Source organism: Carlito syrichta, unplaced genomic scaffold (assembly GCF_000164805.1).
Source record: "Carlito syrichta isolate Samal-C Ts95f unplaced genomic scaffold, Tarsius_syrichta-2.0.1 Scaffold304000, whole genome shotgun sequence".
In the NCBI taxonomy this organism is placed as follows: domain Eukaryota; kingdom Metazoa; phylum Chordata; class Mammalia; order Primates; family Tarsiidae; genus Carlito; species Carlito syrichta.
Window position 1 is genome coordinate 268,724 of NW_007248096.1, and position 26,736 is coordinate 295,459.

General features: G+C 38.0%; 1 protein-coding gene across 1 annotated transcript in view; it reads right to left on the reverse strand.

The window, feature by feature from the left end:
* EFCAB5 (EF-hand calcium binding domain 5) overlaps window positions 1-26,736 on the reverse strand; it is a 195,896-nt gene that overhangs the window by 147,202 nt on the left and 21,958 nt on the right. The window contains exon 5 of the mRNA XM_021713040.1: window positions 11,610-12,186. Coding sequence (XP_021568715.1) covers window positions 11,610-12,186 — 577 coding nt within the window. The remainder of the gene's footprint in view (window positions 1-11,609; window positions 12,187-26,736) is intronic.

Below are 26,736 nucleotides of genomic sequence, written 5' to 3' on the forward strand. Positions count from 1 at the left end.
GAAGGATCGCCGGAGCCCAGCAGGTCGAGGCTGCGGTGACCGGGAGCGGGCACTGCACTCCAGTCTGGGCGACCGAGTGAGACTCCAACTCAAAAAAAAAAATAAAAAAATAAAAAAATAAAAAAATAAAAATGTGTGGGAAGTAGGAAGAGTGAATATAGACAGCTGTTTTTGTAAATTTGGCTATGTGTTGGTTATATTTCCTCAACTAGAATATATAAGTTCTTCATGACAAAAATCTAATTTTGTATTTTTTTCTATAAAGTATAGATCAACATTGATTGAGCACTCAGTAATTATTCAATGAATACTAATTGAGTAAAGGTTTCTTAGCAAATTTAAATTACTAATTTATTCATCTAACATATACCGAACCCCAACTCATGCCAAGTACTGTGCTCAATGTTCAAATATAGGTATAGTAGAAGAAAGTCCCTACCTTTCTTCTCCTCAGAGAGATTATGAGGAGGTAAATAACAGTTACATTACAGTGTGCTAAGGGCTTACATGAACCTACAGGTGCTTCAAAAAGATAAGAAATGTATTTTTTTAAAGTATAGAATAGAAGATACCCCAGAAGAAGTAGTACTTGAGCTGATTTTTGAAGGACAAGGGAAAATTAGCCAGCTAAAGAAATGAGGGGAAGGATGTTCTAGACAGAGAAGGCTGGCATTCTGCATTCCAGAAGAGGATACCTGGCTGGTAGTTTTGATTAGCTAATATATATGAGATAGTAAAACTGATGTACATAAAGAATGCAGCTTATCTGGCCAGGATGTAGGGTTTGGGGCATCTTTGTCACTATATGCTGGGCGCCTCCAAGTTTTGAAGCTGGCCTTGATGGTAAGGATATCCTGTTTCTAAATGAGGTGGTTCAGTTCCAGTTGCGCCACCTTCCTGGAGAAGTAAGAGCAGGGCACAGGCCAACAGAGTAAGGATATTCCCCACTAGGACACTGGGAAGCATCTGTTTGGATAGTGTGGGACAAAGCTAGAACAGAAGTTGCAAAAATCAAAGCAGTTACATGTCAAGTTTTCAACCATTAGAAGGCCAGAACTTCCATGAACAAATCCTATCTTCTTTTGAGGATATCGATTACTGGACTTTTTTTTTTTGAGCCGGAGTCTCACTCTGTCGCCCAGACTGGAGTGCAGTGGCCGTTCCCCGCCACCGCAGCCTCAACCTGCTGGGCTCCGGCGATCGTACCGCCTCAGCCTTCCGAGTAGCTGGAACTACAGGAGCAGCGCTACCCGCCCGGCTAATTTTTTTTTAATTTATTGTAGAGATGAGGTCTCGCCTGACCAAGTGGGTCTCAAACCCGCGGGCTCAGGCAATCCACTCACCTCAGCCTCCCAAAGGCGCGGAATTACAGGCTGAGCCACCGAGCCCGGCTACTGGACAATTTTTAATGAATCAATATAATTATATGTCAAATTCTAAAAATTTCTGGACATCCTGGAGGGTCTTACATTTTTCTATTTCAGGACAACTATACCTTGTCAGATATTGTGCCTAATATCCAGCCCCAGATGGAGAGAACTAAGGAACTCTACCTCAGTTTCTTAAACATTAGGAATGTTATATGCCTTTGAAGCAGACCAACGACTCATTTAACATCAATTTGTACGATGCGGGGTAGAATATAAGAATACCATCCAGGGAGACATGAGTTTGCGGTCCAAAAGTAGTCAAATTTCTAAGTATTTAATAACAGAATATATACATACACAGCAGAGTATAATTTAGAGATGGGCAGTGAAACTTGGACACATGAAACTGGTCAGTGTACATAAGTTATTATACTTCAGATTGAACAAAAATAGAATGTGTTTAGATAAAAGCCTGCCACAGATCATTGGATGCTATAGTCATTTGAATACAATAAAATATTTTTCATGTCTATTCACTCACTTTAGGCATAATCTATTTTACTGGTTGATAAAATTTGATATTCAGTACAGATTGATGAGATGATTAATATTAGTAATATCACCTGTGGGGAAGTGCCTGTGGGATTTCCTAGCATAATATAAGCACAAAGGTTTGGCTCAGTAAAGGGTGGCAGCTGGTGTAGAATATGAAAAGACAGCTGTCTAGGAAGCCACTGTCTCCTGGCAACTGAGGAAGACCCATATCAAGGATGAAACATTCCCTCTGTCTTGCCAAGTCCTAATCTAATGCTGGCATTTTGTAAGGATGAGTTAGACATTTTGAGGCTTAAAAAATATATACAAAAAGTAAGTACTTTATAGTAGATCTTAGAACTCTTTGCAGACACAACTTTTCAATAAAAACACACACAATAGATTTTGTCACATAGTCTGCATAAGTTCCTTGAACACTACATGAGTTAATCCGTATGAAATTATAATAAATAAAAGAAAAGTCTATGTCTCTCTCCCTTTTAAAGTTTCTTTTGTGTACCATTAGTGCTTGAGCATTTATACTGACTTATTCTTCTCTTCTATGCAGCTATAGTAGAAAAAGTAATTCTTTGAAATATCTCTCTGCTATTCTTTTCAGGAATTCAATGTTCCATTATTAATACATAGGCTAATAAAAGAGAGTTACCAAAAAATGTCCAAAGTGCAACACAGACACCATAATGACTATGCAATAAGCAGTAGATGTAATGATCAGATATCTTTACCAAGCCAGAACCAGGTATGCATCATGCAGGAAAAGATACAAATTTTTGTTTTGGATTTCTTAGATATACTTCCTGGTTCATGTGAACTCTCATTCTAGGATCTTATGTGTCAGAACTAGTGGAGAAGAGAAAAGAGAGAAAATACATACTATAATAGACCCTGCTTCTCTGAAATAGTCTGAAATGCTAACATCAATACATCAATAGTTTTCCTTTTTTTTTTTTTACTGTTTAAAAGTTTATTACAAAAATCATATAGTAAAATTGACCTCTTTTGGCATGTAGTTTTATGAATTTTGGCACATATATGACTGTCATAATTAGACTATTAAAAGCATGTAATCCTATTTTAAGAGCAAATCGTTTTCATTAAGTCACAATAAGGTGGCAATGACCTAGCAAATATGCATTACCAAACACTGGAGAAATTAAGAGTCAGAGAAAAAAGATACTTAAAAAAAAACCAAAAGAAAAGCAAATGACACAAACCTAACCTACTCTACAGTTTTGCAAAATTGCATATAAGAATTAGAATCCACTTCAGTTCTATACCTGTCTTTTAAGAGTCCTGATGAAAAGCAGTAAAACCTAAAAATAGCATAATACTGTATTTTTCAGATAGGATAGCTACCACTATAAAAATTGTTTCAAATAAGTAAGGAGTGTCTTTTCTACTTATTGTTCTTATACACCAAACAGAGATGAATCCCTTTTTGTCCTGGGAAATAAGCAGGAAATTTTTTATATCAGGCTGAAGCAAATTAACCCTTTAACATTATCACTGAAAGACAGTCTTGAAAAATGCAAAATTTGGTCCTTTTTCTTTACTGTAAGTAAGAAAAATATTCATTCCTAAAGTGAAGGGACTTCTCCAAGGTTTTGTAATGGATTGAAGACAACATAAACAACGACACAGTTCAGAGAATTTCAAAGCTGGGTTGTTTTTACTAAGATTGCTGAGTATAGAAGCTTTAAATCTATAGGCATTGGGAGCAGAACATGCTGTTGTAAAACATCTTTAGGATATCTGAATATTCTACAAATGCCTGACAATGTCATCTGTTGACATATAGAGCTTAAATTCTTGCCAGAGAGAAAGATGAAACCCTAGTCCTAGCAATCCAAGCAAAGCATCTTTGATGAGCTTTTTCATGAAATTCCTACAAGTGTTGCTCCAATAGAAACTAAGGCTCTTATCATGCCTCAAATGACCCTACGTATTCATTCAAACTTCCAATTCAAGAAACATCAGTGGGCTCGGTGGCTTAGGCTGTAATCCCACGCCTTTGGGAGGCTGACCCGCCTGGGCAGCGAGACCTCATCTCTACAATAAATCAAAAAATCAGCCGGGCGTGGTAGCGCACGCCTGTAATTCTGGCTACTCGGAAGGCTGAGGCGGAAGGATCGCCGGAGCCCAGCAGGCGAGGCTGCGGTGGCCGGGAGCGGCCTCTGCACTCCAGTCCGGGTGACAGAGTGAGACTCCAACTCAAAAAAAAAAAAAAGAAACATCAGTGAAACAACTGAATCCTCTTGTACTATGGTATTGGTTGACAATGGGACCTAGACCAGAGTCCTAGTGAGGTCATTATTATCTTCTCATAGACATTGTTAAATGCCTAGAATTTTATGTAATGACTGAGATTTATGTATTACTAACAGGAAGAAGAGTTTCCCAATATATTGTTTTACAGCCTTGATATCAGTTCCCAAATTGTAAGTATTTTAGTGGAAATAGATTTAAATCTAATTTATTACTAATTACTAACAATCTAATTTATTACTCTGCAAGTACAGATGATGAGCATAAATATTCCTTAACCTATTTATTAAATTTAATGACACTGTTTTCTTCTTGCTGTTGGAAATTTTCACTAGTAATAAAACTCCCTTAAGTTGGTTTCTCTTTAATCTGGTCTTGAAACTTTAGTGTGCATAATAACCTACTGGGCAACTCGTTTTAAATGCATTCCTAGAAGTTCTAACTTAGAAGATCTGAGGCAGAATCTAGGAATCTTCACTTTTAACCAAGGTGACTCTAATGTCATTGGTAGGCAACCACAATCTTAGAAACTCTGTTTCAACTGAAAATTAAAATTTCATGTCCACACACAAAATATGACAAGAATTCTGTACATATCTCTTACTTTATCCCAGAGAGATAACGGTGTTCAATTCCAAAAAATTTATTATTCTAAAGCTTCTGATAAGTTGTTTACCCTATAGGAAGAACATTGAAACAAGTCACAAATAATTTTAGGCTCAATTACTCCATTATATATTTTAGTATAGGTCTCTAAGCCAGAAGATACTCAAAAGAAAATATGTAGCTGAGCACTGTGGCTCAATTCCAGGACTTTGACAGGCTGAGGCGGGAGGATCACTTGAGCCCAGGAGTTGAAGACCAGCCTGGGCAACACAGTGAGACCCACGTCTATAAAAATTTTTTAAAATAAATATGATAGCCTGAGTCCACGGGATCGAGACCCACATGGGCAACTTGGCGAGACCTCATCTCTACAATAAATCAAAAAATCAGCCGGGCGTGGTAGCGCGTGCCTGTAGTTCCGGCTACTTGGAAGGCTGAGGCGGAAGGATCGCCAGAGCCCAGCAGGTCGAGGCTGCGGTGGCCAGGAGCGGCCACTGCACTCCAGTATGGGCAACAGAGTGAGACTCCAACTCAAAAAATAAATAAATAAATAAATAAATAAATATGATAGCCATGCGTGGTGGCTCACACCTATAATCCCAACACTTTGGGAGACTGAGACAGGAGGACTATTTCAGGCCAGGAGTTCCAAATCAGCCTGGGTACCATAGCAAGATCCCATCTCTACCAAAAAAAAAAAAAAAATAGCTGGGCTAATTTTGTGACTCAATTTTCTAAGTAAAAAACTTTAGTTTTTATGTAATCAAATTTATCAAAATTTCCATATCTTGAGAAGTTAAAAGGATTTTCTCTGGTATAAAGGAATTTAACCCCGGGTTTCTTCTAGTTTGACAGTGGCATGTTCTTGTAGTCCTAGCTACTTCAGAGGCTGAGGTGGGAGGATTGCTTGAGCCCAGGAGTTCAAGGCTACAGTAAGCTATGATCATGCTACTGTACTCCAGCCTGGGTAACAGAGGGAGACCCTGTCTCTAACAAAATAAACAAACAAATAAGTATATCAGCTAGGTGTGGTGGTGTGTGCCTGTAGTCCTGCAATATTCTGGAGGCTGAGGCAGAAGAATAGCTTGAGCCCAGGAGTTCAAGGCAGCAGAGAGCTATGATTGTACCACTGTACTCCATTCTGGATGACAGGGCGAAATCTCTTTAAAAATAAAAAAATAAAAATAAGTAAAAGAAAAGACAATATGGAGATGGAGATTTGGGAAGAGGTTCAGAAATTCAAAGTGTATTGTTTGTGTTTTAGACCTGGAGAGATCTAATAGATTTTTTTTTGAGTTGGAGTCTCACTCCGTCGCCCAGGCTGGAGTACAGTGGCACACTCACCACCACTCCAGGGTCGGCCCGCTGGCCTCTGGCGATCCCTCAGCCTTAGCCTTCCAAGTAGCCAGAACTACAGGTGCTTGCTAACACGCCCAGCTAATTTTTTATTTATTATAGAGATGAGGTATTGCCAAGTTGCCCGGGCTGGAAAGTGCTGGGATTATAGGCTGAGCCACTGAGCCCAGTGCTTAATCGATATATTGTTTAGACCAAGTGTCAGCAAACTACAACCTGAGGAACAAACCTGGCCCATTGCCTGGTCTTGTGCAGATCGAAAACTAAGAGTGGGCTGGGCGCAGTGACTCACACCTGTAATCCCAGCATTTTGGGAGGCTGAGGGAAGAGGATTGCCTAAGACCAGCATAGGAAACATGGCGAGACCTCATCTCTATAATAAATATTTTTTTAAAAGTTAACTGGGCATGGTGGTGCATGCCTGTAGTCCCAGCTATTTGGAAGACTGAGGAGGAAGGGTCAGTTAATCCTAGCAGGTTGAGGCTCAAGGAAAAAAAAAAAAAAGCTAAGAGTGGTTGTTACATTTTAAATAGTTTTTTAAAATCAAAAGATGAATACTATTTTGTGGCATGTGAAAAGTCTATGAAATTCAAATTTCAGTATCCATAAATAAAGTCTTGGGAACACAGCCATGCTCATTCATTAACATATTGTCTATGGCTGCTTTTGAACTACAACAGCAGAATTTGCAGAATTGAGAAGATGTGATTCAATTTTCCAGGCCAAAAACTTTAATTTTTATGTAATCAAATTTATCAAAATTTCCATGATCTTGAGTCATGGTTAAAAAGGATTTTCTTAAAAAAAAAAAAAGATTTTCTCTGGTATAAAGGAATTTAACCCCTGGTTTCTTCTAGTTTTGTATGGCTTCATTTTTTACATATATATATATACTTAGTGGGATATATTCTGAGGACAAAAAAGCTGCAAAAAAGTCTAAAGCCTCATTTAGTCTTTATTATTAGTTGGCTTATTGATATTATTCTGAAGCTATTTTATGTAAATTGTAGGATTAAACAAATCAGTAATTATGCCAATGTTGTTATAGGAACCAAGATTTTCAGTGTAAGAACAAAAAGAATACAAATATAAAATTAAAGAAATTGGGTAAAAATCCCCAAACATATTTGATATGAAATTGCCAATATAATTTTTAAAATTATATGTATTTTTTTTTCTCAGCATAGTGAATTTTAATGTCTTCCCTTTTGGAAAAGGAGAGACATCCCAAAGGTTGTCTGGCAGTTTGGTGCAGAAAAGGATTTGGTCCAATCTTGTGCTGGCTGGGATACAGAAAGGCACCTAAAGTTGGTGACTCAAACTTCTCTGGACTAGGGTGGGGCAGGAAGTGGACAGGAAAGTGGTTTGTAAGGGACATGTGGCAGTGTGGGCCTGAGGCCTTTTGAAGCGATAGATGGTCCTGGAGGGACGCTGGGACAGCCAAGAGCTGCCTGAGTTGCTGTAGTGACCTTTGTCTCTTCAGTTCACCAGCTCACTGCGCTGGAGTCACAACTGGATCTCTCTCAGGATCCCCTCCCCCAAGTTGCTGGCATAGATGATGTTTCTGCTGATTTAGAAGCTGATGCTTCCCCATGTGGTCGCGGGATTACCCTCAACTGAGTCGGGTATCCTAGCTTGGTCCTCGAGGCGCAGACTACATTGTACCCTTCCCAGACCATGGCCACTACCGGCCAGGAGCTCAGGTAGCTGATGACGGCTGGGTAGAAGGGCCTTCTCCGCAGGTTCTGACAGTGTTCAGTGAGGGCTCTCTCCGGCACCTGCAGAATCTTGGTCCACATCAACTTGTATCTCTGAATGCACAGATCACATCCTCAACGAGCTGCCGCTACCCCCATCTAGTTTAAAGCCACCAGGGGTGGCTCCAGGGTCTAGAAGTGTCCTCCTTAGCTGCGGCTCACAAGCAGGTGTAGGCGGGAGCCCACAGGCCATGCAGCAGCCCCCCTAGCACTGCAAGTCACAAAAGGCCACCCATGACACCCGGCCCGGGGGTCACCAGTTCTAAAAATCATATTGCTTAGTCCTGAATGGCCTAGAAACAATGACTATACAATATTTATGGAGTACTCCTAGCTCTCAGCTGGATGAACCTCACTAACAGGAGCTAGGAATCCTTTTTTTAAAAATACATGGGGAAAAAAAGAATATTAAAAAAATTAAATTAAATTTTAAAAAATGCATGGAGCAGGCTGGGTGGTGGCTCAGCCCTATAATCCCAGCACTTTGGGAGGCCAAAGTGGGAGGATTGCTTGAGGCCAAGTGTTTGAGACCAGACTGGGCAACATAGCAAGACACTATCTCTACAAAAAAATTTAAAAAGAAAAAGAACCTTTCCCAAAAGGGGAAAAATCTTTTCATTTGCTGCCACTGGAGGTGACTATTGATAGGTAGACAGATATAGATATAATATATACAATATTCTGAAAACCTATAATTAAAAGGAAAGAAATACTAATCCTGTCTTACTAGTAGGAAGCATATTTCATTTTACATAGAAACCAAGTGGGATTTATTTCAGGAATTCTAAGATAGTTCAATTAGGAATTCTATTAATAAAAAAAAACTTATCATTAAGAGATCTAAGGTGAAAATCAAATTATTATTTCTGTAAGTGTTAAAAAGACATTTGACAAAACTATCAGTGTTGATTTTTAAAAATCACTTTGTAAGATAGAAATTAGGCCCATTTTTCCTGTTGTAATAACATGTTTTTCAGATCCAAACATAGTAGAACTAATATATAATTTTATTTTTTATTTATTTATTTTTTGAGTTGGAGTCTCACTCTTGTCGCCCAGGCTGGAGGAGTGCAGTGGCATGCTCACTGCCACCACAGTCTTGACCTGCTGGGCTTAGTTGATCCTTCCACCTCAGCCTTCCAAGTAGCTGGAACTACAGACAACACACCACCATGCCCAGCTAGTTTTTGTGATTTATTGTAGACAGGAGGTCTCATCAGGTTGCCCAGGCTGGTCTTGAACCCACAGGCTCAGGCAATCCTCTCGCCTCGGCCTCCCATTGCTGGGATTACAGGCTGAGCCACCACGCCTGGTCAGAACTAATATATAATTTTAAAAACTGCTCATAGTGAAGCAGTGAAACAAGAAGCACTTCTACTAAAGTTGTAAAAAAAAACCCAAAATGCCCATATCACCACTATTATTTAATATTGTATTGGAGGTAGTAGCCAATGCAATTAGGTAAAAGAAAGATGTTAGAAGTATAAAAATTGAAAAGGAAGAAGAAAAACTACTATTATTTGAAGACAATGGTTGCCTCCGTAAAAAACTCAAGAAATCAACTAACATTGTACTGTAAGAGAACTCAGTAAGGTAGCAGGGTACAAAAATATACAGAAATTAGTAGCTTTCATGTTTTTGAACTACATTCATATAGAAAATGTGATAAAAGAAAAATCACACTTAAAATAGCAACAAAAATGATTTTAAAAAACTAGTAATAAATCTAACAAAAGAGATGCAAAACCTGTATGAAAAAATGTTCAGACAACACTGATGAATACAAAATAAGATGAGCAAACGGAAAATACCCGTTCTCAGATAGAAACACTTCATTATCAGAGATGGTGGTTTTCTAAGTTAATAAATGTAATCAGATTTCAATAAAAATTTCTCTAAAAGCTTGTTTTTATTTTCTCCCTCCACTTCTTTTTTAAGTAGACAAGTTATTCCTAAAGTTAACTTTAGAAAAGTACACACAAGAATGGCCAGGATTAACAAACTATATGTAAAAAGAAAAAAAAAAAAAAAGAATAGCCAGGAGATATTAGAAATAAAGAAGAGCAAACAGTGGAAACTAGCACTGCCAGATTTATTGAAATATATTAAAAGTCTCAATTTTTTTTTTTTTTTTGAGTTGGAGTCTCACTCTGTCATCCAGACTGGAGTGCAGTGGCCGCTACCAGCCACCGCAGCCTCGACCTGGCCTTCCGCCTCAGTCTTCCAAGTAGCTGGAACTACAGGCGCGCGCTACCACGCCCAGCTGATTTTTTGATTTTTATTGTAGAGATGAGGTCTCGCCAAGTTGCCCAGGCGGGTCTCAAACCTGCGGGCTCAGGCAATCCACTCACCTCGGCTTCCTAAAGCGTGGGATTACAGGCTGAGCCACCGAGCCCTGCCTAAAAGTCTCAATTATTAAAGCAGTGCAGTACTAGTGGATGAAAAGGAGACAGACCAAAGCAATAAAGTAAAAAAATCCAGAAATACACTCCACAGTATACAGAAATTTTATAAAAACATTCATCTTAAACCAGTGATGCAAAAAGACTACTCAATAATTCTTATTGAAACCACTAAGCAGCCATTTAAAAAAGGACAAAGTTAGTCTGGGCATGGTGGTTCACACTTGTAATCCTAGCACTTTGGGCTGCCAAGGCTGAAGGACCACTTGAGCCCAGGAGTTTGAGATCAGACTGGGCAACATAGTGAAACCTCATTTCTACAAAAAATCAGCACAATTAGTTAGATGTGATGGCACATGCCTATAGTCCCAGCTATTTGAGAGGCTGAGGTGGAAGGATCATCTGAGCCCAGGATGTGGAGGCTTTGGTGAACTGTAACTGCATTCCAGCCTGGGCAACAGAGTGAGTCTCTGACTCAAAAAAGAAAAGAAAAGAAAAGGAAAATTAAGAGCAGTAGTTATCTATGGTGGAAATGGAGTACTGGGTAGATGGAGGATAAGAAGGGAGGGAAACTCTTCACTGTATAACATTTTATACATTTTTACTTTTGAATCAGGTGAATATATTACCTGCGTGGAGAGTAAAATTTTTCAAAAGTTCCAACTCTCATGTATTTTACTTTCCAGTGCAGAGAGATGAATAAAAATGTAAATTAATATACACTTGGAGTTCTAGTGAAATAATTAAATCTATGAATATAAGGAATTTATTTAATATACTTTCCGGGTGCAGTGACCCACACCTGTAATTCCAGCATTTTGGGGGGCGGAGGTGAGAGGATTGCCTGAGTCCAGGGGTTCGAGACCAGCCTGGGCAACTTGGCGAGACCTCATCTCTACGGTAAATCAAAAAATTAGCCAGGTGTGGTGGTGCTCCTGTGGTTCCAGCTGCTTGGAAGGCTGAGATGGAAGGATCACATGAGCCCAGCAGATAGAGGCTGAGGTGGCTATGAGCATGCCTTGCACTCCAGCCCAGGGTACAGAGTGAGACTCCCACTCAAAAAAAAATATATTTATATTATATAAAATGATATATATATAGGTGTATACATATAGGTATATATCATTAGTCCTCACAGTGCTTCAAAAAATGAAGCACATCGTAGTAGCTCAATAAATACCTTTTGAATAACTATAAACTCAATAATTTATTGTCTTTTCTGTGTGATTATGATATTATTATGCTAGTTTGTCAGTGTAAGGAGACAGATCATCAATTGAAAATACGACAAATTGTACCTGTTGTAGATAGTGTCAGGAACATATATCTTCAGGTCTTCTGTGACATCTCTCATCACCCTCTGGTAACCAGACATTCCTGTGTCTTTGATATAATAAGGATTATTTCTCATTAAATATTCCCCCAAATGATTAACTGGATCAAACTTAGTTGGAATATCAACATCTGTCAAAAGCTTCTTCTTTTCCACTTGCATTAACACTTTTTCTACTCCAGGAACTAAAGTGGGTAGAAGTTTGTCAAGCAAATAGGCACGAGTATTCAGTGTCATGCTTTCAGTACTAAACCACTCTTCGGCCAAATTATCCTTAGGGAGTTTTTTTTCAGCCTTTTTTTCTAGTTCCTTCTTCAGATTCTCTTTATTTATTATTTTCTGCTGCATAGCTTGGGCTCTTGCCTCCACTCTTTCAAACAGATTTTTCTTCCATGGTTGTTCTAGTTTTGATGTCAGTTCAGCTTCATCTAAAGCAAGAATCACTTTTGCTGGTTTTCTAACTGACATATTTGCTGGAACTTTAATGTTAGAGTCCTTTTCGGAATCAGTTGAGATTTTTGGCTGCCGCTCCAGGTCTAATTCTGAAAGGGGAAAAAAGGGAAATGTAAGAAATATTAGAAATAAATTTTAATCTACATTACTTTAGAATAATGTTTGGGGAAAATGTGTATATCTAGTTACACAGTGTGTTGGAACAATGTCAGCTGAAAGTAACAAAAAATTAGATAACAGTGACTACCCATAAAGATATTTATTGTTGACTTAATCAGAAGTCATTCGGCAGCCTTAGTCATTTTATTAAGTACCTAGTCTGTCTCTATTGCTCTTCATTTTTTTGTGCTTGTTTTTTTGTTTTTGTTTTTTATTCTTTGTTTTTTTTTTTTGAGTTGGAGTCTCACTCTGTCGCCCAGACTGGAGTGCAGTGGCCGCTCCCGGCCACCGCAGCCTCGACCTGCTGGGCTCTGGCGATCCTTCTGCCTCAGCCTTCCAATAGCTGGAACAACAGGTGCGCGCTACCACAACCGGCTAATTTTTGCTTTATTGTAGAGATGAGGTCTCGCCAAGTTGCCCAGGCGGGTCTCGAACCCGCGGGCTCAGGCAATCCACTCACCTCAACCTCCCAAAGGCGTGGGATTACAGGCTGAGCCACCGAGACCGGCTGCATTTTTTTTGTGCTTGTACCTCAAGATCATATGATGACTATTACAGATCCAGACATCACTTCCTCGCAGAAAAAAAAAAGAGGGGATTGAGGAAAAAGGGGCTTTCTTCTCTTCAGACACTGTCTTATTATCTAAGAGGAGCTGCTCCCAGACTTTGCTCTAAGACTTCCTTTTACATTTCATTTGCCCTAACTAGGAAACATACTCACCCCAGACCAATCTCTGGTAAAGGAAAATGGAATTATATGAACAGTTTTGACCAATCATAATTTCTTTCTTTTTTTAAATTATAATTTATTTTTTGATGTCAGGTTTTAACCAAGTTTCTTTGATATCCAGTGATTTTCATCTGCTAAAAATTGATATTCAGTTGGCCGACAAAAATGTGGGGAAATGTGTGCTGAGTGGGCAGTGAAGCGTCTACCACACATGTATATTTAAATACATTTCTGCTCATTCTTATATTTTCAGCTTCTTTCGTGCTTTCATCTTTAAAAATACAGAATGCATCTATTAGGCCAAGATGATGGACTGAGAGCAGGCACTTACATCCCCTTCCTACTCCTTACTACTACATTTTCTAGAAATGACAGGAAAGGTTGTATGTACATTTTTAAAAATATATGCACGAGAATGCTACAATCATGAAGGGGGCCTTCAGAAATCAGGAATTTTGAGGATCTCTGAAAAATATAAGGCGGGTAGGATTCAAATGACTAAAGAAACTTTGGGACTACAAAGGAAGTGGAGACAACTGTAAAATGTCATAGCAGCTTTCAGGCAGCCCAGGTTTAAAGAATGTAGATATGAAAAGTAGGAGAAAGATTCACCTTTTTGTGTATCTTCATTCCCATTTGAGTTAATCATCAGGCACCAGAGGCATTCACCCTTGCACTGGGATAAGCGTTATAGATGTCTAGGCTAGCAAGGTAAGATATATACACACACAGAAAATGAATTATTGGCAGACTTTACTGTTTGCATATCTTGTCCTTCCTACACAATCACTGGCAGAAAACTACAGGAAACAAAAACTTCATCTACAGGAAAGCAAACAGGGAATCTCAAATAGAATCGTAAGCACACATATATAAGACTCACAGAATATTTAAGGAATATTCCATATCTCCATGACTAAATTTAACAAACATAATAACTAGTACCACCCAAGGAAATGCCATTAAATAGGACAAATTTAAGGCAACTCTAAAAGAATTGTAATTAATATCCTCAGAGCAGAGACATTGGAAGAAATAAAAAGAATATTATGAATGCTATTTTAAAAAAACAAGAGAACTTGGACTCCTAGTGCTTACATCTTGGTTTCTATTATCATCCTCCAATTTAAAAACCAGGATTCCTTGGAGATATGGCTGATTCTAAGACTGGGCAAGAAATAAACAAGATGAGCCTGAAGCAACTTGTAGTGCCAGAAAGCAAGGAAGTACTGAAGAAAAAAAAAACTACAGTAGATATGTAAATGGGGGAGAATAAACACATCACCTGTGCAGAAGTATTCTAATAATTTATGTAGATACCCTGCACTCAAGGATGTAGATAATTTATGTAGATACTCTACACTCCTTAAATTGGGCTGCACATAGTGACAGCAACTTTCCCCAAAGAGTACAGTATGGAAATGGCAGGGGGAGAATAACTTGACAGTAGAGAAACCTGACAAATACTATCTCAGCCTGATAATCAATATTAACATCAGCAGTTATAAGTCATGTTGATAGCATGTAACCTTGACATGGTGTAAGAATAGCACTTTACCTCTATAGCCTTCCTCCAAAAAAATCATGACCCTAGTCTAATTCTGATTTTTTTTAAAAAATGAGACAAACCCCAACTAAGGGCAGTCTACAAAAATACCCGATAGTATCCCTTAATACTGTCAAGGTCATCAAAAACAAGGATATCTGAGAAACTGTCAGAGCAAAGAAAAGTCTAGGGCATTTCTTTTTTTTTTTTTTGAGTTGGAGTCCTACTCTGTCACCTGGGCTGGAGGGCAGTGGCATGCTCCTGGCAACCACAGCCTCGACTTGCTGGACTCAGGTGACCCTTCCACGTCAGCCTTCCAAGTAGCTGGAACTACAGGCACGTGCCACCATGCTCGGCTAATTTTTTTAAATTTATTGTAGAGATGACATCTCTCCAAGCTGCCCAGGCTGGTCTCAAACCCATGGGTTCAGGCAATCCTCTCACCTCAGCCTCCCAAAGTGCTGGAATTACAGGCGTGAATAACCGCACCCGGCTCAAAGAAAAGTCTAAACAAACATGACAATTAAATATAATATGGTATCCTAGATAGGATCCTGGAGTAAAAGGATGTTAGGTAGAAACTAAGGATATCTCCCATTTAAGTACTAACCAAGCCTCACTCTGCTTAGCTTCCACGATCAGACGAGATCAGGAACATTCAGGGTGATATGGCCATAGTCAGAAATTAAGGAAATCTGAATAAAGCATGGACTTTCGCTGTTAAAAATTATTAATATTGACTCACTAATTGTGAAAAATGTGACATACTAATGTAAGATATTAATAATAGGTAAAATTTGTGGGGCAGACAGGAACTCTTTGTATTATCTTCACAGTTTTTAAAATAAATCTGAAGGTAATCTAAAATTAAAAGTTTATTTAAAACAAAAAGAAACCAATAAAGAGAGAGAGAGAACACTTGGAGATGAATAGCAATACAATCATCAGTGCGTTGGCTTGAATATCAAAAATACTAAACAACCAATCAGCAAACTGGAGATCAAGCCATTGTGGATCAAAAGAACAAAGGAAATAATAAGATAATGGAGAATAGATCCAGAACTTTTAAAATTCATCCTATAAAAAAGTGTCAGAAGGAGTAAACTAAGAGTGTGGACATAAGGATATATTCAATGAAAATCTCTCAGAACCAAAGAAACATTTCAGCTTTAAAAGGCTTACCAAATGGTGTTTCCATGCAATGATGAAAATTTTCTGGAACTAGACAGTCGTTATGGTTGCACAACACTGTGAATTTTCTTAATAGCATTGAATTGTACACTTTAATATGTATAAAGGGTAAGTTTTATGTTATATGTAATTACCACACATTTTTAAATATATAAGATTAAAATACAAAAATAAATGGATTTCCTAGGAACTAGCAATTAGTAACAAATTTAAAATATTTTAGACTTTTAGTAATCAAGTAAAATATAATTGTATAGAGTTTCTTTTAATAATAGCAATAAAACTTTAAAATACCTAGAAACAATTAAAAATGTATCAAACCAGCTGGTCTCGGTGGCTCAGCCTGTAATCCCACGCTTTGGGAGGCTGAAGTGAGTGGATTGCCTGAGCCCAAGGGTTCGAGACCCACCTGGGCAACTTGGTGAGACCTCATCTCTACAATAAATCAAAAAATTTGCCGGGCATGGTAGCACATGCCTGTAATTCCAGCTACTCGAAAGGATGAGGTGGAAGGATCGTGAAGCCCAGCAGGTCGTGGTTGCAGTGGCCGGGAGCAGTCACTGCACTCCAGTCTGGGCAACAGAGTGAGACTCCAACTCAAAAAAAAAAAGTGCCAGACCAATATAAAAAAAAAACTATAAAACTTTATTGAGGTGGTACTGGCATAAGAATAGACTTATAGATCAATGGAATAGAATTGAGATCCCAGAAATAAATCCATACTTCTATGACCAATTGATTTTTGACAAGTGTGCCAAGATCATTCCATGGGAAAAATGGTCTCCTCAATAAATGTGACATGACAACTAATAGCTACATGCAAATGAATTTGGACCCCTATCTCATACTATATACAAAAATTAACTAATTAGTCCTAACAGGCATATATACAACACTCTACCAAATAACAGCATAACACATGTTCTTCTCAAGTATACATGGCACATTCTCCAAGATAGACTATATATGTTAACCTACAAAACAAGTCTCAATCGATTTTTAAAAATAGATATCACATAAAGATTCTGCTCTCACCAAAACAGGATGAAGTTAGAAATCAATAAAGGAAAACTAGAAAATGTACAAATCTATAGATATCATACAACAAATGAATCAAAAAAGAATTCACAAGGGATATTAGAAAACACTTAAAAACAAATAAAAATGAATACGCAGCATACCAAAATTTGTGGGATGCAGCAAAAACAGTACAAAAAGGAATTAGAAGTACAACAAACTAAACCCCAAACTAGCAGATGAAAGAAAACAATAAAGGTTAAAGTAGAGATAAATAAAATAGAGAATAAAAAACAGTAGAGAAAATCAATGTAAACAAAAGCGGTTCTTTGAAAAGATCAATATAATGGAAAAAACTTTTGCTTAGACTGAAAAAGAAAAAATAGAATAGATATATAAATAAAATCAGAAATGAAAGTGACAGAAATAAAAAAGATCACAACAGAATACTATGAGCAATTGTATGCCAATATTTTCAATAACCTAGAAGAAATGTATACATTCCTTTAAACATTCAAATTATCTAAACTGATTCAAGAAGAAATAGAAAATCTTAGCAGATCTCTAATAAGTAAAGAGATTGAATCAAAGATCAAAAACCACTCAACAATGAAAAGTCCTTAATCAAATGACTTCACTGGTGAAGTCTCAAATACTTAAAGAATAACTAAAACCAATTCTTATCAAACTCTTCCAAAGAATAGGAGAGAATACTTCCTAATTCATTCTATGAAGTAGGCATTACTTTGATTCCAAAGCTAGATAAATACATCACAGGAAAATTACAGAATATTCCTTATGAATATAGATGCAAAAGTCCTCAACAAAATATTAACAAATCAAGAGAATATTAAAAGGATTTCTAGCATGATAAGATTTATCTCATGAATGCAAAGGTGGTTTGACATAAGAAAATCAATCAATGTAATTCATCACATTTATAGAAAAAAGGGAGAATAAACACGTGTTCATCTCAATGCAAAAAAGGTCTTTGGCAAAATCCAACAACCTTTCATGATTAAAAATTCTCAGGATACTAGGAATAGAGAGAAAAGTTTTCAAAATAATAAAGGGTATTTTAAAAACCACAGTTAACATCATACCAAATGGTGAATAACTGAAAGCTTTGTCCCTGAGATCAGGAACAAGAGAAGAATGACTGCCTTTACCATTGTCGTTCGATATTGTACTGGAAGTTCTAGTCAGAACTATTAGACAAGAAAAATAAATAAAAGCATCCAAATTGGAAAGAAAGAAATAAAACTCTCTATTCACAGATGACGAGATCATATACCAGAGGTGCCAAAAAATGTATACACACTTTAAGAGATGTTATCTATGTATTACTTTTAATTTGCCATAATCAGAAGTGTCTGAATGCTGAGGTAACCACTTTGAGTACCCCATGTAATTGCAGAAGTCAAAAGTGACTTGCATTCATCTTGTGTTATTGATATATATTAAGAATTACAATTTTAATTCAGTATTTTTCTTTCTTAAAATGTGTATACATTTTTTGGCACCCTCTGTATATGGAAAATCCCAAAGAATCCACAAGGAAGCTACTATAACTATTAAACAAATTTAGCAAAGTTGCAGGATACAATATTAACGTAAAAACCAACTGTGTTTCTATATAACAGTGATGAATAATCTAAGAAGGAAATTAGAAAAGCAATTTTGTGGGGCATGGTGGCTCAAGCCTGTAATTCCAACACTTTGGGAAGCCAAGGAGGGAGGATTGCTTGAGTCCAAGAGTTTGAGACCAACCTAGGCAACATAGCAAGACTTCATCTCTACAAAAAATCAAAAAAATTTGCTGGCCTGGTGGCATCCACCTATAGTCCCAGCTTAGGCTGAGGTGGAAGGATTGCTAAGTCCAGAAGTTTGAGGCTGTGGAGAGCCATGATCATGCACTCTAGCCTGGGTGACAGGGTGAGACCCTGACTCAAAAAAAAAGAGTCAATTCCATTTTTAATAGCAACTAAAAGAGTGAAACGCTTAAGAATAAACCCAGCCAAGGAGGTGAAAGACATGTATGCTGAAAACTACAAAACACTGCTGAAAGAAATGAAAGAAAACATAAATAAATGGAGGGAGGCTGAGGAGAGAGGATTGTCTGAGCTGAGGGGTTCTAGACCAGCCTGGGCAACTTGGTGAGACCTTTTCTCTACAATTAATCAAAAAATTAGCTGGGCGTGGTGGTGCTTGCCTGTAGTTCCAGCTGCTTGGAAGGTTGAGGTGGAAGGATCACCTGAGCCCAGCAGGTCAAGGCTGCAGTGGCTGTGAACATGCCACTGCACTCCAGTCTGGGTGACAGAGTGCGATAACGACTCAAAAAAAAAAAAAAAAAGTGAAAAGATTATCTAAATGTGAGAAAATATTTGTAAGGCATATTTCTGATAAGAAATTAATATTCAGAACACATAAAGAACTTCTAAAACTCCATGATAATAAAACAACCTAATTCAAAAACGGGCAAAGGAATTGAATACACATTTCTTCAAAGAAAATATACAAATTACCAGTAAGAACATGAATAGATGCTCAACATTATTAGTCATTAGTGAAAGGCAAATCATAACTATAATGAGATACTCCTTCACACTTACTAGGAAGATAACAAGAAAATAAAAACATATAAGCAACCCGGGCTCGGTGGCTCAGCCTGTAATCCTGCGCCTTTGGGAGGCTGAGGTGAATGGATTGCCTGAGCCTGCGGGTTAGAGACCTGCTTGGGCAGGGAGACGTCATCTCTACAATAAATCAAAAAATCAGCGGGGTGTGGCAGTGCATGCCTGTAATTCTGGCTACTTGGAAGGCTGAGGCGGAAGGATCGCCGGAGCCCAGCAGGTCGAGGCTGCGGTGGCCGGGAGCGGCCACTGCAGTCCAGTCTGGGCGAAAGAGTGAGACTCCAACTCAAAAATATATATATATATAAGCAAAAAAACCCAGAAAATAACTAGTGTTAGTGAGAATGTAGACAAATTGGAACCCTTGTGCATTGCTGGTGGGAATGCAAAATGGTGCAACCACTTGGAAACAATTTAGTAATTTCTCAAAAGGTTATACACAGAGCTGGGCACAGTGGCACATGCCTGTAAGTTCCAGCTACAAAGGCTGAGGTGGGATGATCACTTAAGTCCAGGAGTTTGAGTCCAGTCTGGGCAACATATGAAATTATAGAATGAGCTTACTCAGAGAGAGTGAAAATAAGATCAAGAAATAAATCTTATGAAACATTTTTAAGGAATAGGCAGAAAAAGGATACTGATACAGAAACCTGAGAATGACTCAGGAGTGGGGAGAAAATAGGATTAATTAAAGTCACAAAAACCGCTAGAAGCAGGATGTATTATTAAAGCTCTCTCAATTTTGAGCAATAGAAATCCATCTCACATAGCTTAAATTAAAAATTGAACGTATTAGCTCATGTTGCTGGAAAGTCCAGGGATATAACTGGTTTTAGACACAATTGAAATCTACTTTAGTCTCTGCTTTGCTCCATTGAATTAATTTTTAGTTTGTTCTCACATGCTGATAAAAATAATAACAGCAGTTTTAGATTTACATAATATTCATAGCCATTGACTTTTTTAAAGACTGCCATTAAATTCCAGTTTTAAAAATCTGGGGAAAGTTTTAATTGACTTGGCACAAACTATATGCATATTTCTGACCCATCCACTGTGTTGAAGGGTGGCTAGAGTTCTGGTTCTGTAGGGGGTTGAGATCAGCCTCATCTAAACCAAATGGATTAAGAAGAGAAAGATGGTTTCCCAAAGAGATGCTGAGCAGACAAAAAAAATTACAAAGGAAGTGATCAAAGTGTCAAATGTTGTAGGGAAATCAAATGATATAAGAAGTGGAACGTACGCAAGAATTTAGCATCCAGTTGTTCATTAAACAATTTCTGTAATTGAGAATGAAACCTAGACTACAGTGGATTGAGGAGAAACTTGGATATAAAGTGCAGAATTACTGAGTGGACAATTATCACAAGGAGTGTGACTGTAAAGGGAAGGATTTTTCTGTGAGTGAGTGAGGGAGAGAGAGAGAGAGAGAGAGAGAGAGAGAGAGAGAGAGAGAGAGAGTGTGTGTGTGTGTGTGTGTGTGTGTGTGTGTGTGTGTGCGTGTGTGTGTGTGTGTGTGTGTGTTGAATTTTTTCTTTAAAGATAAGACAGACCAAGCCAGGCTCGGTGGCTCAGCCTGTAATCCCGCGCTTTGGGAGGCTGAGGCGAGCCCACAGGTTCAAGACAATAAATCAAAAATTAGCCGGGCGTGGTAGCGCACGCCTGTAGTTCCAGCTACTTGGAAGGCTGAGGCGGAAGGATCGCCGGAGCCCAGCAAGTCGAGGCTGCGGTGGCTGGGAGCGGCCACTGCACTCCAGTCTGGATGACGGAGTGAGACTCCAACTCAAAAAAAAAAAAAAAAAAAGATAAGATAGACTTGACTATATTTAGAGATTGAAAGACAGGAGCAAAAGTAGAGGGGAAAATAGGAGATACAGAAGGGAGATTAGATGGTGGTCCTCAGGGTCTGAGAAGATATGAGGGAGTAAGGTCAATAATAGCCTTAGATATTTCTTACACTGGGAGGGCACAATAAATGGATGGCTTTCTCTCTTAACAGCCTCCATTTTTGAGTGGAAAAAATAAATATTGCTAGAACCAAGGAATGTCTAGATCATAGACTTGCTTGATATGAGTGATAAAAATGTGAAAGAACTGTTGTGAGTTCCAAGCTGAGGTGATTGGAGTAGAAGAATCAGTGGAACTCTTAATGCTTTTTTCTGACATGGCAATGGATACGAAGTAGTTTCAGGTCTTTTCAAATATTATACACTGGGGAAAAAAAAAAACAGTGCTCAGCTGAACCACAATAGGATCAGGGCTATACACTGTAAAATCATTTGCTTCTATTACTTTGAGAATGCAAAAGAAAAAAGGAAATATATCTGAAAAATTTTCTAAACTCACTCGTTAACATAACTGGAACATAGTTATTAAACCATGCTTAGTCATTAGTAACTCTGAATACGTAATACGATTTCAATAATAGAGCAAGAGACTTGAGCCTCTATAACTATAGAACAGTGTTTTTTACCTTATTTTTTAAAAAAACATATTTTTTATTTTAAAATTGTGGGGTACAGTTAAGGGTTAGGTATACAAATATGCATCGTTTAGGCACTCTTGTTGATAAGGGGTGTCCCCCCATCCCCAGACAGATATTAATACTGAGTGATCTCTCACAGAAACAAAGATCTGAGTATCACATGTTCTCACTCATAAGTGGACCTTGAACATCTGTCGTAATACTATAAGAAAAGGATTGACAGTGGCCAGAAACTATGGGGGATGGGGCAGGAAGGGGAAGGGAGGTGGGATTAATGGTAACCAAAATATTTAAGATCTGCAAGTATAATGGTGATATAAAATAATGGCCATGTATCTACTCTTAGTTTAAGAAAAAATTACCTATATATTAAAGCCTCCCGTACTGCTACTTTGAGAGATAGACTTCTGAATTTCATGTTTATCACTTCCATGTACTTATTTATTTGCTTATTATAACTAAGCAGCATAATATTGTTATTTTTTAAGTCTGTAAAAATTATTTCATACCATGTGCACTTGACAGTTCTTTTTTATACTTAATATTTGAGACATTTATCTATATTAATAGGTATAGCTCTAGTTTATTCATTTTCACTATTGCATAATATTTCACTATATGACTGCATTGTAATGTATTTATTCATTCTCTTTTTGATAGACATTGGGTTGTTTTCAGTTTTTTTGCTACAATAGATAGTCCTACTATGATAATTATTGCATGTGTCTCTATGTGTATATATGTGAGTGTTTCTCTTGTGTATATTACTGGGATTTTAACTATAGGTGCTATGGTTTGATTTTATGTGTCCCTTCAAAATTCTTGTTGGGAATCTAAGACCCAATGTGATAGTATTAAAAGGTGGGACCTTTGGATAAGTAATTAAGTCATGAGGGCTCTGCCTTCCTTGATGGATTAGTACCCTTCTAAAAGAGTTACAGGAAAATAGCTAGGCCTTTTTGCCCTTCTGTCTTTTCTGTCATGTGAGGACGCAGCATTCATACCCTTTAGAGGACACAGTGTTCAAGGTGTCATCTAGGAAGTAGTGATCAGGCCCTCACTGGACATAGAATTTTCTGGTGCCATCTTTTTGGACTTTCCGGTCACCATAACAGTGAGCAAGAAATTTATACTGTTTATAAATTACCCAGTCTATGGTATTTTGTTATAGCAGCAGGAACAGATGAAGACACAGGGTCATAGGTATGTGCATTTCACCTTAATGATATATTATTAAATTATTTTTCAAAGTAGTTTTACCAATTTATATCTTAACCAGCAAGAGTATGAGTTTCTATTGTGGAGCAGTGGTTTTTGAACTGTGCTTCCCATAGGACTCTAAATCCTTTGCACTTTTTGTGACCAGAGCAGCTATGCTTCAATTTGTTTTACATGATTGAAGAGAATCATAAAATTTCAGTTGGAAAAAAGAGTTTGCTTCTTTAAAAAAAAGTTTAAGTCTGGCGCAGTGGCTCATGCCTGTAATCCTAGCATTTTGAGAGGTTGAGCAGGAACCTCCCTTCCAAGTTTTTATTTCCTTCTTGGTCAATTCTCTTATTACAATATAGGGAAAGTAAGGAGGGTAGTATAGTGCTCCTCCTCATGGCTCAGTTGAATTTGCAAACAAATTAACTACTTGTTGTTGGGGGCGAGTGAAGAGTGTGTTTCCATTCTATTTTGTCACAATGCTCATTAATATATAATACTTTTGCTTTTAAATAAGTGTGGGAAAGAGCAATTTTTTTAAGTCTGCAGGTTCTACTGTATAGTTGACCCTTGAACAATGTAGGGTGCTGACCTCTGTGCTGTCAAAAACCTGTGTATAACTTTCGACTCCCTCCCAAATTAACTGCCAATAGCCTACTATTGACCTACAACTGTAGCCTATTGATAATATAAACGGTTGATTAATACTTTTTTTTTTTTAATTGCAGTCTTACTCTTGTCGCCCAGGCTGGAGTGCAGTGGTACACTCACAGCCACCGCAGCCTCAACCTGCTGGGCTCAGGCGATTCTTCTGCCTCAACCTTCCATACATATTTTTATGTTATATTTATTATATACTGTACTCTTACAATACAGTAAGTTAGAAGAAAGAAAATGTTATTAAAACTTATAAAAAAGAAAATATATTTACTATTCATTAAGTAGAAATGGATCACTATAAAGTTCTTCATTCTCATTGTCTTTGTGTTGAGCAATCTGAGGTTTGGTCCTGCTGTCTCAGGAGTGACAGAGGTGAAGAAAATCTGCACATAAGTGAACCCAAGCAGTTCAAACTGTGTTCTTCAAGGGTCAACTGAATTCGCTTTTCTTTTAACCTGTCCTCCATAACCTAAGGGAGACATTTCTCCTCCTACTTTAAGGGTAGAGCTACAGAAAAATAGCAACTTAATATCTACATCTGCCATAACTCATCAGTAAACTCACACATGAACGAGGGCATTCTCTAGCTTCATTGCAGCTTGCTATGACTCCTTTAGGTTGCTAAGCAATAATCCTAGTGCTTGCATTGTCTTTACTGATACACAGAATGGAAGCAGACATGTGTTTGGTTACAACTCTAGTCAAACACTTCTCTCTTAGAGCCATAAAACAGAAAAGAGAAAGAGGCACAGCAATAGCAGAGTCAATAAATTAGCATTCTAAACAAACCTATCTGAAGCTGTCTTTTGATTGAGTGGCCTCTGAATTCAAGGATCACAAATTTCAGCACTGCCCCAAGGGCAAATTAATTCAGAGGTTTAATAGAATATAGTTTCAAAGAGCTATTAGGTGGGGGAGGGGTTGGTTTTTTTTTTTTTTTAAGCAGGTCTGTGTTGGGACATTCCTAAACCTTGTAAGGATTGATTGATTCATTGATACTTTCACTCAATAAATAATTATTGATTTCTCACTATGTGCCAGGCACTATGCTATGCAGTGGAATTCTTTTTTAGTATCATCTTCCTAAACTCTAGCTAGAATCAAGAGCCTATTAAGCTCTCTCTCAACACGTCCACCTTCACCACTCTACTAGTCCACCTTCTGACATACAAAGACCTATTCAACACTATGGGTATAAATGCTTTCAACTAAATAAGTAGGGACATAAAAGGTTTCCTTCTACATGTTTTGAGAGGTCTAACCTTATAAGTGACTTTCATCATTTTCTGCTCTTAGTGCATGGTCTACTGCTGGGCATAGCCTCAATATAAACCCTATTTAAGGACATAAATAGGAATGAATTATAATTCGCATTATATTAGGGCTTAGCAGGGTCTTTCATTACAACGAGGCATATAACATTAGTGTGACCGGCTACTGACTAAACTGGTGAAAACTGACTCAGCAGGTCTACTCAATAAGCTGTGTGATATTCTCTTTCAACACAGGCCCTATCTAAAACTCAGCTGCTTTGTCCTTATTTTCAGAATTTCCTAACATTTGTACATAATGACTGCTGCAAAAGGAGAAGGAAAAGAAGCACTACTAAACATGCCTGGAATTAAAATTCAATAGATATAAGAAAAGGCAGTTTCCTACACAACTTTGTTAATCTTAGGGCTGAGCAAACTGATCCTTTTTTTTTTTTTTTTTTTTTTGAGTTGGAGTCTCACTCTGTCGCCCAGGCTGGAGTGCAGTGGCCGCTCCCGGCCACCACAGCCTCGACCTGCTGGGCTCCGGCGATCCTTCCGCCTCAGCCTTCCAAGTAGCCGGAATTACAGGCATGCGCTACCACGCCCAGCTGATTTTTTTGATTTATTGTAGAGATGAGGTCTCGCTGCCCAGGCGGGTCTCGAACCTGCGGGCTCAGGCAATCCACTCACCTTCAGCCTCCCAAAGGCGTGGGATTACAGGCTGAGCCACTGAGCCCGGCTCAAACTGATACTTTTAAAACAAATTCTCAAAATGCAAGTTAAGTTCAAAGCCTGAAAAGAAGAATAACTAGAATAAAGAAATGAGGAATTGACATGGTACATTTAACCACAGTATTTCCTATGCAAAGACATGCATTCGAGTGCATTTTGGGAGCTGCTTGTCAAGGTAACAATGACTCTAATATTGACAAGTATATAACAAAGATAAAGACTTCCTTTGACATGTTGAAACTGCAATAACAGTTCCTCTTCCTACTTTGTGTATAACCATACACACAAACATCACAAAGGGAAGATTTAAAATATAAGATTTAATAATGACTGATCATTTAATAAATTAGTACACTGCTTTGCATTAGATATCAAAACAAGCAGCTGCTATGTTTTCTACAATAATCAGAATAGTTGTAAATGAACAAAACACACTTCCCTCTACCATACATTGAAAAGCGATAAGAGAAACTGAAAGTACAAGAATAAGAAAGACCATAATTTTTTTTTAAGTCTGGATCTCATTCTGTTGCTCAGGCTGGAGTGCAGTGGCACAATCATGGCTCAGAGGAGCCTCGAACTTCTGGGCTGAAGCAATCCTCCCTCCTCAGCTTCCTGAATAGCGGGGACTCCTGGCACACACCACCATGCCTGGCCAATTGTGTGTGTGTGTGTGTGTGTGTGTGTGTGTGTGTGTGTGTGTGTGTGTGTGTGTGTTCATGCGTATGCCTGTGTATGTGTATGAGTGTGTAGAGATGAGGTCTTGCTATGTTGTCCAGGCTGGTCTCAAACTCCTGAGACCAAGCAATCCTGCCTTGGCCTCCCCAAATGCTGGAATTACAGGCATGAGCCACTATACCCGGCCACAAACTCTTGCTTGATATGTTCATAAATTACATGATGGAATACATATGTGAAGTTTTGTAGAACTTCATCTGTAAAAAATAAAAGTAAAATAAAATACTCCCTGGGATTATATATGTGTGTGTCTGTGTGTGTGTGTGTGTGTGTGTGTGTGTGTATATAT